A 17624-nucleotide genomic window follows, 5' to 3' on the forward strand; every position below is an offset into this window, starting at 1 on the left:
GCTTGTGAGTTTAAGACAGCCTTAAATATTAGGGATCAGATAAAACAAAAAGGGCAGCACCGCAAATCTTTTAAAAGCTCAATGCATATATACCTGGTTTCCGAGGTAGAACTGATGTGGAGAAAAAAAAACAATGAAAAGACAAACATTAGTAAATATCAGTTCACTTAACAATCAATTCTTTTTGAAATCCATCTATCCAGCTTGTCTCCAGACTGGCACAGAAGAACTGTGTTTTTATGAACACCTTCATTATTCCCTCAGATTATGGGCGGTACCAGTGTGACCAAACGGTACGGGATCTGTTTATTAGGAGTGTCGGAGAGAAGTGGACCGCTGGAAAACCCTCACACTTAGAGACTGAGAAATGCAACGGCACATAAAAATGTCATGAAGTCATTCTCTTTGGCATCCACAGCGTCGGGACAAAGAGGTTTGTTTTGGGGACCGGTTTTAACGTGGGCCTGAGGAACACTGCCAACTTTCCAGTATTCATGTTTCCATCTTGTCCTCAAAACATTCCTTATATCGGCTTTCATACTTTTCATTTCAATACAGCCTTTACTATATTGTTTACATCCAATTATGTATTTACTACCAGATAAACAACATATTTTTTACTAGCATCGAGGTAATTTTTTACGATCACTTTGTTGTAAAATGATACTTTCACAGCCATAGTCCAGTGATCGTTTTGGGGATTGACTGACACAATGCACAGGTTTCTATATTTCTCTTGGCTTAGGGATCCATACTGAATCAAGTTTCATAAATATAAAGCTTTTTCTTGACTCATCTCCAAAGCATGAAAAACACGTCACTTACCCGATATTTGTTGGCGCCAATCTGCTCTACTTGGAAGCGCTTGGGACACTTGCACTTTGCAACTTGGCGAGTCACCTAAACACATGAAGTCATAAATCAGAGTGAAAACGACTTCATGAAAGGTCATCTCTAACACTTCCAGTTGCTAGGTTTCCAGAACGCAAGCTGGTAACGTTTACCTCATCTTCAATTTTGTCAGCATCGGTTAAGGGTTTGTAGGCGTCTTTGTTGGGATGTAAAGCAGCCACAAACTCATAGTAGTCAATGTAACCATCGCCGTCCCGATCAAAGATGTCCGCCACGGCGCTCATCTCCAGACGACTGGTGGGAAACTCTACAGGAACAGAGAAGAGTGAGGGTAACGCCCCAAAGACTTAAAGGAGTAGTTCACTTTTGAAAAACACTTTTGCTGATAATTTACTCGCCCCCATGTCATCCAAGATGTCCACGTCTTTCTTTCTTCAGTCGAAAAGAAATGAAGGTTTTTGATGAAAACATTCCAGGATTTTCTCCATATAATGGACTTCAATGGGAACCAAACGGTTCAAGGTCCAAAAGACAGTTTCAGTGCAAACTGTTCAAAGGGCTTTAAACGACTCCAGACGATGAATAAGTTTGCGTTCGTGACTCTCCTGTTCAAACTCGTTCATCAAAATGAACAAATCTATCTTCGTGTCATTTGGTTCATTCAACGAACGAAATGAACGAATTGACTCGGGATAAGATTTGTTCATTTTGATGAACGAGTTCAAACAGGAGAGTCACGAACGCGCATCACAGAACAGAGCAAGGCGAGCATTTGAGCTTATAAAACTTAAACTTTGTTATTTATTTATTAAATGAGCGATCGTTTCGCTTGATAAGACCCTTATTCATCGTCTGGAGTCGTTTAAAGCCCTTTGAACACTTTGCACTGAAACTGTCTTTTTGGACCTTGAACCGTTTGGTTCCCATTGAAGTCCATTATATGGAGAAAATTCTGGAATGTTTTCATCAAAATTCTTAATTTCTTTTCGACTGAAGAAAGAAAGACATGGACATCTTGGATGACATGGGTAAATTGAGTAAATTATCAGCAAAAGTTTTTTTTTTTTTACAAGTGAACTACTCCTTTAAAGAAGACACTGTTTGAAGTCTTTCCTTACTTGAGGACAGGATGCCATCGATGAATTCCTGCCTCGTGACTTTGCCATCCTGGTCTTTATCAATACGACGGAAGAAGTCCATGACGCGTGATTTCTTGTGGTTCATCCAGCGCATGTAGCGTTTCCTCCATACGTCAAAGTCGAAGTTGGCAAACTCTTTCAGCTTAGAGCAGAAGATTGACATAACTGTTACTCAGAGAGTTACTCTGCTGGGTTTTTAAATAAAATATATAGAATTTTTTTGATTAGTTTCTTTTTAATCCACTTGCTGGCACTTATAGAACAGCAGAAATATGGCAGTGACCCTGGTAAACCCTCTATACAACGCAGCTGTGCTGAGTTAGCAGACATGATAAAGACACCGTAATGTAAACATTGTCATAATTCATCAAGGCCGCATCACCATTCCTGTTTTCTGTCCACAAAATGAAGTCAGATTTAATAGCTTCTAAGGATGACTACATTTGACACGGCTCAGATCTGAGGTCAGGTGTGCATGTTCGACTGACCTCCTCTAGTCTGTCCAGAGCATCGTTGAGCTTCCTTCTCCTGTCCAGAGCCAGAAGCCACACTTGCTGCCACTTACTGACCAGCAGGTTCACTCTGGGGTTCTTGGTCTCGATTTGAGCCTGTGATGCTGCGGCGTACATGGTTTGTGTAGGAGATCTCTTTCCTGATGACCAAAAACAAAGGACTTAAACAAACAATCCTGAGAGAGTATGTGATTTTAACACAGCCAAGGTGTTTGTATTAACCCCCTGAGGACCAAAAACGTGTCCCCGAGTTTTGATCGTTTTTTTTTTTTTTTCCACATAGCTGCAACATAGACTTAAAATAATGGTCATATAAATCAATACATGATTATAAACTATAGAGGGTCTTCTTTTTTTGTGTACACTCTTATTAACATCAAAAACTTGTGTTTTTTTAAAATAAATAAATTAAACAGGGTGCGCTTTGAGCTCACTCATGTCTCTGCAAAAATCGTTCTGAAATGCGCCCGAAAAATGAACTGTAGCCTAACTTAGTGAATACTTGTCTCAGAGACATGAAAGATTTCTCTTTATGAAGCTGAAATTCTCTTCTTTTAAATGAAGTAATTTATATAAAAAAGTAGGGCTGTCAAACAATAAATCGCGATTAATCGCATCCAAAATAAAAGTTTGTGTTTACATAATATATTTGGGTGCACTGTGTATAATCATTTTATATATTTAAATACACACACATGCATTTGAGAAATATTTTCATTGATATACTGTATATAGATTTATAAATAATTTATATTATATATAAATATAAATATTTTATATATAAATAATATTTTTTTTCCTAAATATACAAGCATGTGTGTGTATTTATATATATATATATATATACAATAATAATTATACACAGTGCACCCAGATATATTATGTAAACACAAACTTTTATATTGGATGCGATTAATCACGATTTATCGTTTGACAGCCCTATAAAAAAGCAACTTTTCTCAGTTGATGTAATCTGTTTGAAAATGGAGAGATATAAGTCTTTTTCCTTTCACCTAATTATATAGCGTATGACGTGTTAAAGTCTTGTGGACGCATATTTCGTATGTTTTTTGTGGCCTTATTTCAGAAACTTTCTTTTTTAGCTTTTCAATAACCACACATAAAGAATATTCTCTCAAAAATACAAACATGTACATACATGTTGCTCACATATTATGGTAGCCCTGTTTGTGCTAAATATAGTGTAATTTCACCTGTGCCATTAATATGTTTAAGCAACTTAAAAAAACACAAATGTCAGCCATGTCAGAACATCTCAAGGACCCCAAATACACCTTGGACCCCCTCTTAACGCACCTCCATATTTTTAAACATCAACCCTTACCCAAACCTAGATACCAAATCATGCTAAAACAATAGTATTGTTCAAGGAAGGCCAGCTTGGCTGCATGCACATTTATAGTAATGTGATTCAAAGACCACGTGATGCCTGTGCCAAACTGAATTGAAACGCTGTACTCACTGACTGATCGTCCTTTGTGTAGAACAGGGATCTGAGACTGCACCGGTGGGTCTGCTGTGGCTTTCCTTTTATGAGTCTTGGTGATTTTGTCCACATCCGGCTGTTTTCTGGTCATCTCTTCCATGAATGTCTTGTACATAGCAAAGACATACAGTTTGTTTCTACAATTCACACTAATAAACCTTTTGATGTAATGACGCTATACTGAGCTCTTGATGGTACCTGGTGCTCAGCGATGAGGGACTTGACTTGCTCAAGCTCCTGAGGAAGAGGTTCCTTGTCTTTCTCTCCGAGTGTGGTCTCGGCCCACTGGAGCCAGTTCAGGAGGTTCTCCAGCAGTTCCTGAGTGGCCAGCAGGTCGGCCAGAGCACTGGAGAGTCTCTGCTGGTGCTGTCGAGCCCAGGCCGTCACCTGACATGGACACAGAGATCTGATGAGCCTACGCACACTGTGGACCGTGTAGGCCCTGTTTACACCTGGCATGCATTATGTTCTAACCATGACATATTTTTGCAAATGAGTTTTAATCACATGAAATAGCTTCAATCATACAAATAAAAAACTTTTTAACCACAATAGAAAAGAAAATCATAATTTTATAGAAAAGCAACTACTTTTTTTTACCATTTAATTGCACATTTCTTTTCGAAATTTGATAGATGTATATACTTGGAACTCATGCAAACCAATATTAAGTAGATCCCTATCATTCCCAATCATTAGGCTAACTCATCCTCACTCTCATCCCATGGAAGAGCTAACTCTGCACTCTTTCAATCAGAGCTCGACCGATATTGGATTTTACCGATACCGATATTTAGGCCGATAACCGATTATTCAACCGATATTTTTGGGATATTAAATTGGATACTGGATTTAAAACAAACATAACACTCCAAGTAAAACAGTGCTGAACTGAAATGTGCTAAATTAAATAAATAAATAAATAAAAATCAATATATTAAAATGAGAACTTCTACAGAACGAACTAATAATAAAAAAAACGATAGAAAATAATTTAAACATTAAAATATTACAGGTCAAATATGTGTTGTTTTAGCTATACGTATGCTATAAACATTTGTAAATTTAATTTGTTAAATAAAGCTTTCATGAACTAACCATTATGCAATATACGATATAAAGTTTTATGCATTATTATTTGAGAAATACAATTGTAACGTGATTGTTCATTTTAGTTTATAGTACATTATAGGTAATAACAGAAAACTCAATTTAAAATGTATTACTAAATGTTGAAATTAACAAACAGTGAATAATACTAACCCTAGTTAATGCTAAAAATGGAATCTTATTGTAAAGTGTAACCATTTCATATAAATCCAACGAGTCATGCTTAAAGATGGCCATATTTAAATAACTGCAAAGGCCATAGCATTAAAATTACATAAATGTAGACCAATAACCAATAATAAGTAGATCCCTATCATTCCCAATCATAACGCTAACTCATCCCATCCCATCCCATCCAATCAGAGCTCGACCGATATTGGATTTTACCGATACCGATATTTAGGCCGATAACCGATTATTCAACCGATATTTTTTAAATTGGATACTGGATTTAAAACAAACATATAGGCTGTTAGATGTACAGTCTCTCGCTTTATTTGCTTCTCTTTTAGAACACTTGATGATTATCTAATCAAAATAATAATATTGAAGCGATGCGTTTCTAATTTCTGATTTCTGATTTTCTAAACTAATGTAAATATAAGGTAACAATTGCACCATAAAACATTTGGGTCAGGTCTGCGTGTGTTTTTGTCACTATCAAAAATGATCGGTGTGGATTTTTGCCGATAACGATAGTTCCACCAATCAACTATCGGTGCCGATTAATCGGCAAAACCGATAAAGATAGTTTTTTTTTTAGATAGTTTTGGAGGAACATTCAAATGTCGTTGGCTACCTTAACGCCTGCCCTTTTAATTCCCATAAAGCAATGCATTGTATTTTTTTCTGAATGAGAAGGAAACTAGAAGAAATTAATTGTTGCCAAAGGGTTAAGATGTGTTTTGGCTGAGAAATACTTCCAGAAGGAGTGGAAAACGCTTTCGACCGGATTGCTTTCCTAGTCTAAACGCTCATGTGGACAAAGTGTTCTCATCAAACGTATCTGAAACTAGTAGAGATAGACCGACCTCCTCAAAGCGCGCTTTAATGATGGTGTTCCAGTGTTTGATGGTGGTGATGGAGTCTGGGTGGCAGATGGACAGGATTGCCTCTCCCAAACTGGTGGCTTTATTCAGGCCCAGTCTCTTCTCTTCCAGATTCTTCATAAAGTCCTGCATGAATCAGAAGATATTGCATTAGTAAGTGGTCATGGTTCCACACAGAGAAGCCCTTCACAATCTGAGGACATGAACGATTCCTCAGGACCAATGTTGTTCTTGCTCGCCATGATCAGTCCAAGTTCAGACGTTATCCACAATGAACTTGTGCTTTCATTATAATCTAATGACATAATTCAACAAAACTGTCTAGACTGCAAGTGATGCCTATGGGAAATTTAAGCGTATTTGTCAATAAAACAAAACAAAACAAAAAGTTACGGCTAATGTAAAGCTATTATAAACCCCAGTCAAAATAGACCGAGAGGAGATCATTTTAATGACTGTTAGAGGCCTTCTGATTTTGAAGGCCGATACGATACAAATATTTGTTGGTTTTAAAATCCGATATTCCGATATATCGGCCGATATTTTTTATTTTATTTTTTTTTTCAGGAACGCACACCAAAACATTAACAGATTTCCCTAACATTAGTTATTTGTAGTTATGTATGAGTTTTAATTAAAAATAATATGATAATGCATTTTAAAAAGAAACTTGTTTCTTTTACTGTCGCAACAGAACAGAGGAGGAACCAAAGCTCATTAATTAATTAACAAAGTTCATTAAATTCCACTGATGATAGTGGCATTAGCAAGCTTTGTGGTTAGCTAGAATGTGTTACACGTAATAAACGAGTGTTGCCAACAGGGACGGTGTAGAGTGCCCTCTGGTGGACAAACTATACAACTCCATTTTATTTTTGAAATATTAATTTATCGGTCAGTTTGGAAAATGCCTAATATCGGCCGATAATATCGGCCTACCGATATATTGGTTTGGCTCTAATGACTGTATATTATTATTCTGCTTATTACACGGCTACTCACCAAATGAAATAAATAAACATTAAATGAAATATTACGATTATTTTATCAGATATTGATTTACTTGTTATTTAAAAAAAGTTACTATCAAAATCTGTGAATATTTAGTCAAATGTTGGCATCAAGCACAGTTTGTTAGCAACTGATGGTTTTAAAGCCCATCATCATCATCATCATCATCATCATCACCCAGGACGTGTGCTTCCTCCACTTTGGACATGAATAATGTCTCGGTTGTGAATATGAGATCACACTACAAGGGAATAAGGGTTGAACTCTTTCCTGGCAAGCAAAGTTAATAAAGATTTGAAGCCATGTATGGCTTTTGTTACGGAGAGAGACTGTCAAAATGAACCTGGCTTTACATTATTAGAGCTAATAAAAGAAGAATGTCAAAGTTGTGGAAAACACAGACACAGAAAGATTATGATCCCTCTGGCAAACGCTCTGTAGTGCAGAACAGATAAAAGTGTGTGTTTTGTGTGTACTGTTGCCAGTAAATGCTGATATCCTAATGCCATTGAGGTTTTGGGGAGGTAAACATCACCCTGGTTAAATGGTTTGTGGGAAACGTGCCTTGTGCTGCTGGATGAGCGCGCGGAGGGCTTCCTCGTCGTCCGGCAGCGCACCGTGAAACCGAAGACTCTGCTCCGCTTCTGCGAGCCACTCCAGTAAGATATGAACGGTGGAGTGAAACTCCTCAGCCTGAGGAACACAGGACAGACAACTGATTCTAGGTGCCAATAGTTATTGTTTAAAAATCAAAAATCAAACATTTTGGTCATTTTAAGCTTGTTGCTTTTATCAGCATGAATATTTCTAGAATATCCGCTGTTTTTTAGTACTTATACAGCACATATCAATGCCTTATTCTACATGATCATATTCTACATCCCTCAATCCACCCAAAACTTACAGGAGTAGTTCAATGATAATTTACTCACCCCCATGTCATCCAAGATGTCTATGTCTTTCTTTCTTCAGTCAAAAAAAGAAATTAAGGTTTTTGACGAAAACATTCCAGGATTTTTCTCCATATAATGGACTTCAATGGGAACCAAACGGTTCAAGGTCCAAAAGACAGTTTCAGTGCAAACTGTTCAAAGGGCTTTAAACGACTCCTCGTTCATCAAAATGAACAAATCTTTTCCCGAGTCAACTCGTTCATTTCGTTCGTTGAATCAACCAAATGACACGAAAAAAGATTCATTCATTTTGATGAACGAGTTCGAACAGGAGAGTCACGAACGCGCATCACAGAACAGAGCAAGGCGAGCATTTGAGCTTATAAAACTTAAACTTTGTTATTTATTTATTAAATGAGGGATCGTTTCGCTTGATAAGACCCTTATTCATCGTCTGGAATCGTTTAAAGCCCTTTGAACAGTTTGCACTGAAACTGTCTTTTGTTCATCAAAATGAACAAATTCTGTTCATCAAAATGAACAAATCTTTTCCCGAGTCAACCCGTTCATTTCGTTCGTTGAATCAACCAAATGACACGAAAAAAGATTCATTCATTTTGATGAACGAGTTCGAACAGGAGAGTCACGAACGCGCATTACAGAACAGAGCAAGGCGAGCATTTGAGCTTATAAAACTGAAACTTTGTTATTTATTTATTAAATGAGGGATCGTTTCGCTTGATAAGACCCTTATTCATCGTCTGGAATCGTTTAAAGCCCTTTGAACAGTTTGCACTGAAACTGTCTTTTGGACCTTGAACCGTTTGGTCCCCATTGAAGTCCATTATATGGAGAAAATCCTGGAATGTTTTCATCAAAAACCTTTATTTCTTTTCGACCGAAGAAAGAAAGACATGGACATCTTGGATGACATGGGGGCAAGTAAATTATCAGCAAAAATTTTTTTTAAAAATGAACTACTCCTTTAACTATTAATAGCAGTCATTAGGAGTTTGAGGCAAAAGTTGTAGTTAACAGTGATTTGGACCCTAATCTAATCTAAAGTGTGACCGATTGTTTTCCCATGCCTGGTAATCAGCATTTAAATTTCCCTGATATCAGTTTCCCATATAAAGGAACAGTATGTCTTTGGTTCACTGCAGTTTTAAGGAGAAGATACTCAGCGATGGTGTTGATTTATGAAGTTACACATGGTTTGTCTTAAAGCGTATTAAACACACCACAAAGACACATAAACAACTTTAAAAGCTGTATCTTCACCACAGGGGGACTTTAAAAGACATTTACAGACAATATACATTGAAGGGTCATGAAGACTGATGTGTGTGTGATCTGGCCGTACCTGACACAGCGCCTGCTCCAGCCGAGTCTGTTTGGACACAGAGAGGCTACACACCGTCTCCCAGCGAGTGCTCAGCTCTTGCATCTGAACTTTGACCCAGGAAGAGTCATCGTGTGTGTTCTCGATCAGCTCTCGGGCCGAACGCTTCAAGGCCTGCACGCTGCCGGTCCTCTTGCCCAACTCTTTCTGGAACACCTGCAGGTCACGGGACACACGTTTGATCACATCACCACAGGACCGACAACCGCATTCTAGTGTATATACTGTGTGTGTTTATATATTACAGACATGGAGATATGAGCTGTGTGTCAAGATCCGGTCACTGTTCTGCTCCAGTTTTGTGTTCAATGCGTGACTTCATTTTTTCCAGCCAGACTTTAGGACATTAGCATGCAACAGCAGTCACGTCAGCGCTAAGCCATGACTTCTAATCAGCATCGGCCATTACAAAAGAAATGAATATGTTGGCTCTGTGTTTTTTACGATGTGGTGTGAGAAATATGGATCACTTAGGGGATCCGTCCGTGTCTCAAGACTACATAAATGTTGAGATATTTAGAGAATGTTGTCAAAAAGCTGGATTGAGTTCAGCTCTAGATTGCATCGACAGAAATCCGGCGTTAACAGCACCAAACATAGTCAAAGACCGCTGGTGACCGAAGCTCACATTATGATCATGAATGAGGTCATCAGCTCCAGTGTGCTCTCATCTAAACATGTGATTGAGTTTGGACTCGCCAGGACTCCCTCACCCCTAATGGAAACCAGTGCGTTCTGTCATATCACTCTCCCTCTGATCAAACTACAGCATAATTATATTTTATTCTTGCCATAAACTCCAAATACAGAACCAACAGGCTGAAAACACAGGGACTGATATTTTGAGAAAGTTGCTCAATGCTTGAAAAATGCACAGAATGCTTTGGAATATAGACATATAATTGATCTTGTTTTAAAGAAGACATTTTGTCAAAGTGAAATAAATTAAGAAAGTGAAACAGAAAAAAAAGTTATAGAAGTTTGTACAATGTAAAAATATTAATTATTCATATTTTACATAAAATATATATTTTCAAAACCTGGGCTACTCTAAAACTGCAGAACATACAAAGCTAAAAAAGTTGTGTTTAAAATTTTAGGTTGATATCTCAAAAAATGAGCTTTCTGTGAGATTTTGTTTGGGCGCAGTACCGAACGCTTCCACTAGGGCACAACCAGACCATCACTGCCAAGGGCAAGGGCGCCTCTATTTCCATATGTGTTTTGAGTGATATCAACCATCATTTTTCATACAATTTATGAAGTAGAGATCCTATTCAGAAGTAGTATGGGAAGTTTGGCAGATTTTGATATGAATTCAACCTCTAAGAAACATACAAAGAACACGCATGTGCGTTATAGCTTCCTGTCACATCACAAATGGTGAATTTATTATTTTTTCGTAATATTTAAAACATTTTCAGACCTTTTTTTCTAAAATAACTGAATGGATGCAATCTTTTGAACTCTTGGCATGAAAACAAACTGAGGTTTCTACCTTTTTTTCATGATTTTTCATGTTCATTGCTATTTCAAAATAACACGCTTTATGAGTATGAAAATATTCTTGTTGCAAATTGATAAATTATGGCTCCTCTGTAATTTATTTTGAAAATCACCAAATATGGGAACTAAAGATTGTAAGCTTTCAAATGATATATAGATTGTCAATATTACTTAACGTATTTACTAAGATATTATTGTTTTAAAAATATAATGACAAGCGTTCCACCTGTGGTACGGTGACAGTCAAGGACAGCCAAAACAATCATATAATAATACGTATCATCACGTTACAGTAGGTCTTTGTATCAGATTATTACTTCATTCCTTAATATCCCATGTTGTGTAAATCAGTGTAAAGTACCTTATGGCTGTCGATGAGGTTCAGGACGAGGTCTATGTCCCCGTGAACCGGCTGGTCTTCTGCTAGCTGTGGTTCCACTCGATACAGCCAGTCGATGAGGGCCTGCAGCGCGTCTGTGAACTGACCTGAGAACAGCAGAGCCTCCTCAAGCTTGTTCTGCCTGCACACAACACAGCCCATACGGTGTCACTTCAGTCTGTACTGATTACTCGAAAACATTCAGAATTTACACTTCAACTGAAATGCAGAAAGAAAAATATGCATTTTACTGTCACCCTTAACTTTTGTGTCCATTTCACTAAAACGGCACTTTGATATGACAGAGAATAACTAAATTACAAATATAGTAACACAAAATGTAGTTCATTGTCATGATTCCAAAACAGGCTTAATTTTGATATTGCAACACCCATTTATGAATGGATGGACCTATTGTGCTTTTCTCCATGCTCGTCTGTCTTTAGGGTGTGATGTTGCTGTTTGAGTATGAACAATCTCTGAGTGTCAGTGTTTCGAACACGTCACAATATTCCTCATTATAATAATTAATGCGCAGAATAAAGGGGCGGGGCCTGGTTGAGTTAGTCAGTGGCGTGTTAAACTGGCAGTTATGGAAAGGGGCGGGAAATTTCCCAAACACACTCAAAGCGCTCGACCAATCACAACACACTGCTCCAGCCGACCAATCAGAGCACAGTGTGCTTTTCAGAAGGAGGGGCTTCATAGAGACAGGAAGTGAACAGAGCGTTACTGACAGACGCAAAACAATGGAGAATATGAGGAGAATAATCAACCAAAAACAACATCAAGACTGTAAAAGGCTTTTTAAAAGAGGACGGGGGATAAACGTATGTACCTCTCCACAGATTTCCCGCAGACTGTGTCCCATTTGTCCCTGAGCTCACTGAGCATGTCGTCCAGTTTCTGGTTGTCATCTTTCAAGGAAGTCTTGTCCTTTAAAGCTCGGCCCGTGCGACTGGTGGTGTCGTACACTGAATGCTTGCTGCCCAGTGCTTTCTGGAAGTCCTACACAAGACAAACACAGGTGTGAGGTCATCCACATGCAGCTCAAGGGCACACGTCATCCCGCGAGGCCTTCCGGGACGCCTGAGGTCATCGGTGTGACTGACTCATCTGAACGTCTGAGGCACTGCTGAGCTGTTAATTACACACACACTCATCCGCCCACTCGTGTCCTGCTTTAAACATCAAACATGCTCAGTGCATTTACTTCCATTATTCGGCGTTGTGGACCTCGTTAACCCATTTCCTGTCTCCCCCCTTTTTGAGAATGGGGGTTAAAATGCACTATTTGAACTTAAATGGTTGTAATTCAAGTATGCCAAGTTTGGTCTTGTTTTAAAGGAAACACTCAGCAGATTCTTGCTGAAGTGAAAACACTTCAAAAAATGAAAGTAGGAAAAAGTTATGGAAGTTTAAATTTAGGGTGAATCAAATATACTGTCCTATATATTTTTTATTTTATATAAAATACATATTTTACAAAATATTTTTAACTCTAAAATTACTATAAAATCAAAGCCATAAATCTAACCAAGTTATGTTCCAAATTTGAAGTTGATATCACAAAAATTGAAGTTCCAATGAGATTTTGTTTAGGCGCAGTACCAAAAATAGCCACTGGGTGCCATTGAATTTTTTATACTAATATAGTGAAGTAAATTTAGGTTGCCCGTATACAGGCAGGTGACAAGGTAAGGGGTTAAACCTCTAAAAATATCATGTAAAATATCATGGTTATTTCCAATCGAATTATACAGGAGCATAACAGGATGACACTTATAACCCACATTCAGTGAGAGAAACACACCTGGTATTGTGATTCACACACTCCGTTCACCAGCACGTCAGACGCTCCGCACACACACACACACAAAAAAACAGAGCAGCTAATGGTGTGAACAGGAAGTCTACATGACCCCCTTCACACCTGGCATTAACATCCATTTTCTGTTTTTGTGACTGAAGCACAAGCGTCCAGCGCTAAACATGGGTGTAAAAACAGGTTTTATTCGATTCCCTTCCATAAAATGGGTCCGTTCATTTAACGTTTGCTCCCATGGAAGTGATGTCGAGTGTGACAAGATAATATTAAATCAGAAAGCTTTCTCTGTCATTTGTGCTTTTTTCTGTTACTTGTGACATGTTCATGGCTATAGTATTATTACACTGTATTCAGCACAAACTCTGCTACAATAATATGTCAGCAGCATGTATGTAAAATTTAGTAGTTTTGAGATAATGACGTTTATGCGTGGTTTGTGAAAAACAAAAAATTGTGAGCTGGTATCAACGGCAATACCGTGGGCCCAAGGGGGTTAAAGGGTTAAGTTCACCCAAAAAAGAAAATTCTGTCATCATTTACCCAATCTCATGTCGTTCCACAAGACTTTCTAAACACAAATGAAGAGATTTCTGTCCCTCCATTGTAAGTCTATTCACCCAAACACTCTGACGCTTCGACACTCAAGTCTTCTCAACGGTCACTTTATACGCAGAGAAGATTTTATTCATATATAAACTATGATCATATATAAACCATAATCTGAAAATCTCTCAGATTTCAGTCAAATATCTCCGTTTGTGTTCCCGCAGATGAATGAAAGTCTTATTGATTTGTGCCGATATGAGGGTGAGTAAATGATGACAGCATTTCATTTTTGGATGAACTAACCCTTTACTAGCAGCTTAGTCCAGTCTTACTTACAAACTTAAAGTCTTTTTAAGACTAGTCATACATTTTAAGTCAGTTAAAAACATAGATCTGAATCTGACGCTAATTGGCTAGACTAGTTGAGGTGGAAATGGTAATGCACTGGAGTGAACACTGGGTAATGGACTGGGCCAGTCACCTTGTGCTGGGTCAACTGTGTCTTGATCCTGTCCGGATCATTGGCGATCTCCAACTCAGAGTCCAGCGACCTCTCGGACTCGTCCAGCCACTCCATCAGTTTGTTCCAGGTCTCGTGGAACTGCAAAAGACAAGAGTGCGGTCATCCATTTGTGTGGTTAGTCGTATATCACAGCATTTTCTTTTCCCAGCCTATAAATGTTGGGTTGTTTGAGCTCAAATTTGGGTCAAATATGGACAAACCCAAATGTTGGGTTAAAAATGCAAGTACAGTGGAAAGTGGAAGTTGAAGTTGGGTTAAAAATTTAATTTCCAATTTTAACCCAATTTCAACTTCCACTTTTAACTGTACTTGCATTTTTAACCCAACATTTGGGCTCAAACAACCCAGCATTGTTTAGAGTGATACAGTTGCTTTACGGCACTGAACCACAGAGGACTTAATTTGGCTTTTTTTCATTCTAAACAACAAAATATTATTTCATGTCCAACAAGTTTGCTCAGAATCAATTACAGTTGTTTCCATATATATTCACCCCCTCGCCCCAGGACATTTTTTTAATTAGATGTGCCTTCCAGAAGTGTGTATAAAAGGTATAGTATAAAATAGTTCACTTTTAGAAAAACTTTTGCTGATAATTTACTCGCCCCCATGTCGTCCAAGATGTCCATGTCTTTCTTTATTCAGTCGAAAAGAAATGAAGGTTTTTGATGAAAACATTCCAGGATTTTCTCCATATAATGGACTTCAATGGGAACCAAACGGTTCAAGGTCCAAAAGACAGTTTCAGTGCAAACTGTTCAAAGGGCTTTAAACGACTCCAGACGATGAATAAGGGTCTTATCAAGCGAAACGATCGCTCATTTAATAAATAAATAACAAAGTTTAAGTTTTATAAGCTCAAATGCTCGCCTTGCTCTGTTCTGTGACGCGCATTCGAGACTCTCCTGTTCGAACTCGTTCATCAAAATGAACAAATCTTTTTTCTGTCATTTGGTTCATTCAACGAACAAAATTAACGAGTCAACTCTGGAAAAGATTCGTTCATTTTGATGAACGAGTTTGGAGTTAAACGAGTTAAACAACTTTGTTATTTATTTATTAAATGAGCGATCGTTTCGCATGATAAGACCCTTATTCATCGTCTGGAGTCGTTTAAAGCCCTTTGAACAGTTTGCACTGAAACTGTCTTTTGGACCTTGAACCGTTTGGTCCCCATTGAAGTCCATTATATGGAGAAAATCCTGGAATGTTTTCATCAAAAACCTTCATTTCTTTTCGACTGAAGAAAGAAAGACACAGACATCTTGGATGACATGGTGGCGAGTAAATTATCAGCTAAAGTTTTTTGAAAAGTGAACTAACGAGTCTCGCTTTGATGATCAGTGGAACAAAAAGTCCCATTAAGTGGACTGTGATTCACGCTCGCCTCCAGTGACCGCATGCTCGAGTTCGGCGCACCTGCTTGGCCCGTTTCCTGGCGTCGTCCAGCTGGCGTCCTCTCTCCACCGAGCGCTGAACCACCTTCTCCCAGCGGCCCTGAACGCTCAGCAGGAGGTTTTTGATCAACACCACATCTTGTTTCTGACTGAAGTACTTCAGGTGTGTCCCGGTCTTATCCAGCTCGATGATTTGATCCCGATGAGAGTTCACCTCAATCACAAACACCTGCAGAAATACAGCAGATCCAGTTAAAGAAACTGACTATGTCTATCAACTGCAACAACATGGTTGATTAGTCACAATGACTACGTTTACATGCAGCCAATAACCGCTTCAAAAGCAGGATATTAGCAATAACCCGGTCGCGAACGGCCATGTAAACACCGGCAAAACCCCGAATATGCTCATATCCTGGATTTTAAAAACCGGGATATTATTATTAATATATATATTATTATTATTATTAAAGGCGATCGCTATCTGCCCCGAACTATTCATTATGCGCGTGCTGCTGCTGCTGTTGTTGTCTTTGGATACAGGAAGAAGAATCGGAAATGACGCATGTTACGTCTTTAGGTTGTCCGTACGTCTAGACGCTAACCGCGCGTCGCCGTTTACATCGGGAAATTGCAATTCCATGTATACAGGAGAAGCTCTCTCTGCTCACGCATGTAAACGGGTTATTCCTAATGTTTCAGAAACCCGAATAGTGGCTTAACCCGACCATAACCTGAGAATTGGCTGCATGTAAACGTAGTCAGTGAAACCGATGCGACGGATCTTTTCTATGTTATGATGCACATCTGTTTAACATATAAAAACTTAAGGCGTAAGTGATTGGATTTTGATTGGATGTTGATATGTGGGTGTGGCCTCAGCGTGTAACAGATGAGGGTGATGGGCGGAGTTTGAGCACACTAAGGGTACGATTACATGACTACGATGTACTTTGTTGTGTTTTCCGCTCACAGACGACATTCCTACGGATCTGCAGAAATCAGTAAAATCTCTGGTATAAAGTAGTTGGTGATGTCACTTCATAAAGAAACACTACGTAAAATGCTTTACGACCAGAGATGTATAGTAATGAAGTAGAACTACTTAAGTACTAAAATGCTGCATCTGTACTCTACTAGAGTATTGGTTTTTTTCTCATACTTCTACTTTTACTTCAGTAGATACAGTATTTTCGATGAATTTAATACTTTTACTTTGATATTTTTTTAATGTTCTGCTAGTTACTCGTTACAATTATAAAACATTTATGAATCATTCGTTGCAAGTTGGCTTTCATGCTGCCTAAATCACACGCCAGTTTTATAGGGTAATGGTATTTTAAGCCATTCCACCGAAAGGGTGACATTTCTGTCCCCAGGACATTTTATGAATAAAATTGCATGAAAATTATCTCTAAAATACATTTTAATGTCATGCACATTTAATTAACTACAAATTTAAAACGTATAATTAAAAACATTAACAAAAACGACACAGAACACTAAAAAATAGCATTTTCTGCATGTCCCAACTCTATATCTCTAAACTTTACCATGAAATATTATGATTAAAATCCTTCAGAAATCTGATTTTTCTTGCATTGTTGTGTGACTTTATATCCAAACTGCTTTAAAATGAAAAAAGAAAAAACATTTTATCTAATAATTTAGATAAAATACACATTTTAATCATGTCCCCAGGTCAAAACAAAAGCAAATTTGTATCCCGCCAAAGTGCCTTATTTGATTGCTAGTTCAAACTTTTGACTGCTTTCTTTAATAATTACATGACACAATACTTGTACTTTTACAGTAGTACTTAAGTAGTGAATTTTAATAAAAATGTTGAATACTTTAGTACTTCTACTTAAGTGTGGTGCTTAAAGAGCACTTCAACTTCTACTCAAGTTAGAGCACTTGTACTTTTACTCAAGTCCGGGTTTCTAGTACTTTATACATCTCTGTTTACA

General features: G+C 38.0%; 1 protein-coding gene across 6 annotated transcripts in view; it reads right to left on the reverse strand.

The window, feature by feature from the left end:
• The window catches only part of dst (dystonin), a 302233-nt gene that overhangs the window by 64203 nt on the left and 220406 nt on the right, over positions 1-17624 (reverse strand). For all 6 annotated transcript variants that reach the window (XM_089117354.1, XM_089117353.1, XM_089117352.1 and 3 more), the window contains 14 exons: positions 15677-15883; positions 14216-14335; positions 12199-12368; positions 11343-11502; positions 9437-9631; positions 7745-7873; positions 6152-6295; positions 4209-4397; positions 3987-4116; positions 2480-2643; positions 1971-2133; positions 1005-1159; positions 826-900; positions 94-111 (listed from right to left, as the gene is read on the reverse strand). In XM_089117354.1, the coding sequence (XP_088973480.1) occupies positions 94-111; positions 826-900; positions 1005-1159; positions 1971-2133; positions 2480-2643; positions 3987-4116; positions 4209-4397; positions 6152-6295; positions 7745-7873; positions 9437-9631; positions 11343-11502; positions 12199-12368; positions 14216-14335; positions 15677-15883 (2019 nt within the window). The remainder of the gene's footprint in view (positions 1-93; positions 112-825; positions 901-1004; positions 1160-1970; positions 2134-2479; positions 2644-3986; positions 4117-4208; positions 4398-6151; positions 6296-7744; positions 7874-9436; positions 9632-11342; positions 11503-12198; positions 12369-14215; positions 14336-15676; positions 15884-17624) is intronic.

The sequence above is a fragment of the Pimephales promelas genome, chromosome 11, assembly GCF_988280905.1.
Source record: "Pimephales promelas chromosome 11, fPimPro1.hap1.1, whole genome shotgun sequence".
Taxonomy (NCBI): domain Eukaryota; kingdom Metazoa; phylum Chordata; class Actinopteri; order Cypriniformes; family Leuciscidae; genus Pimephales; species Pimephales promelas.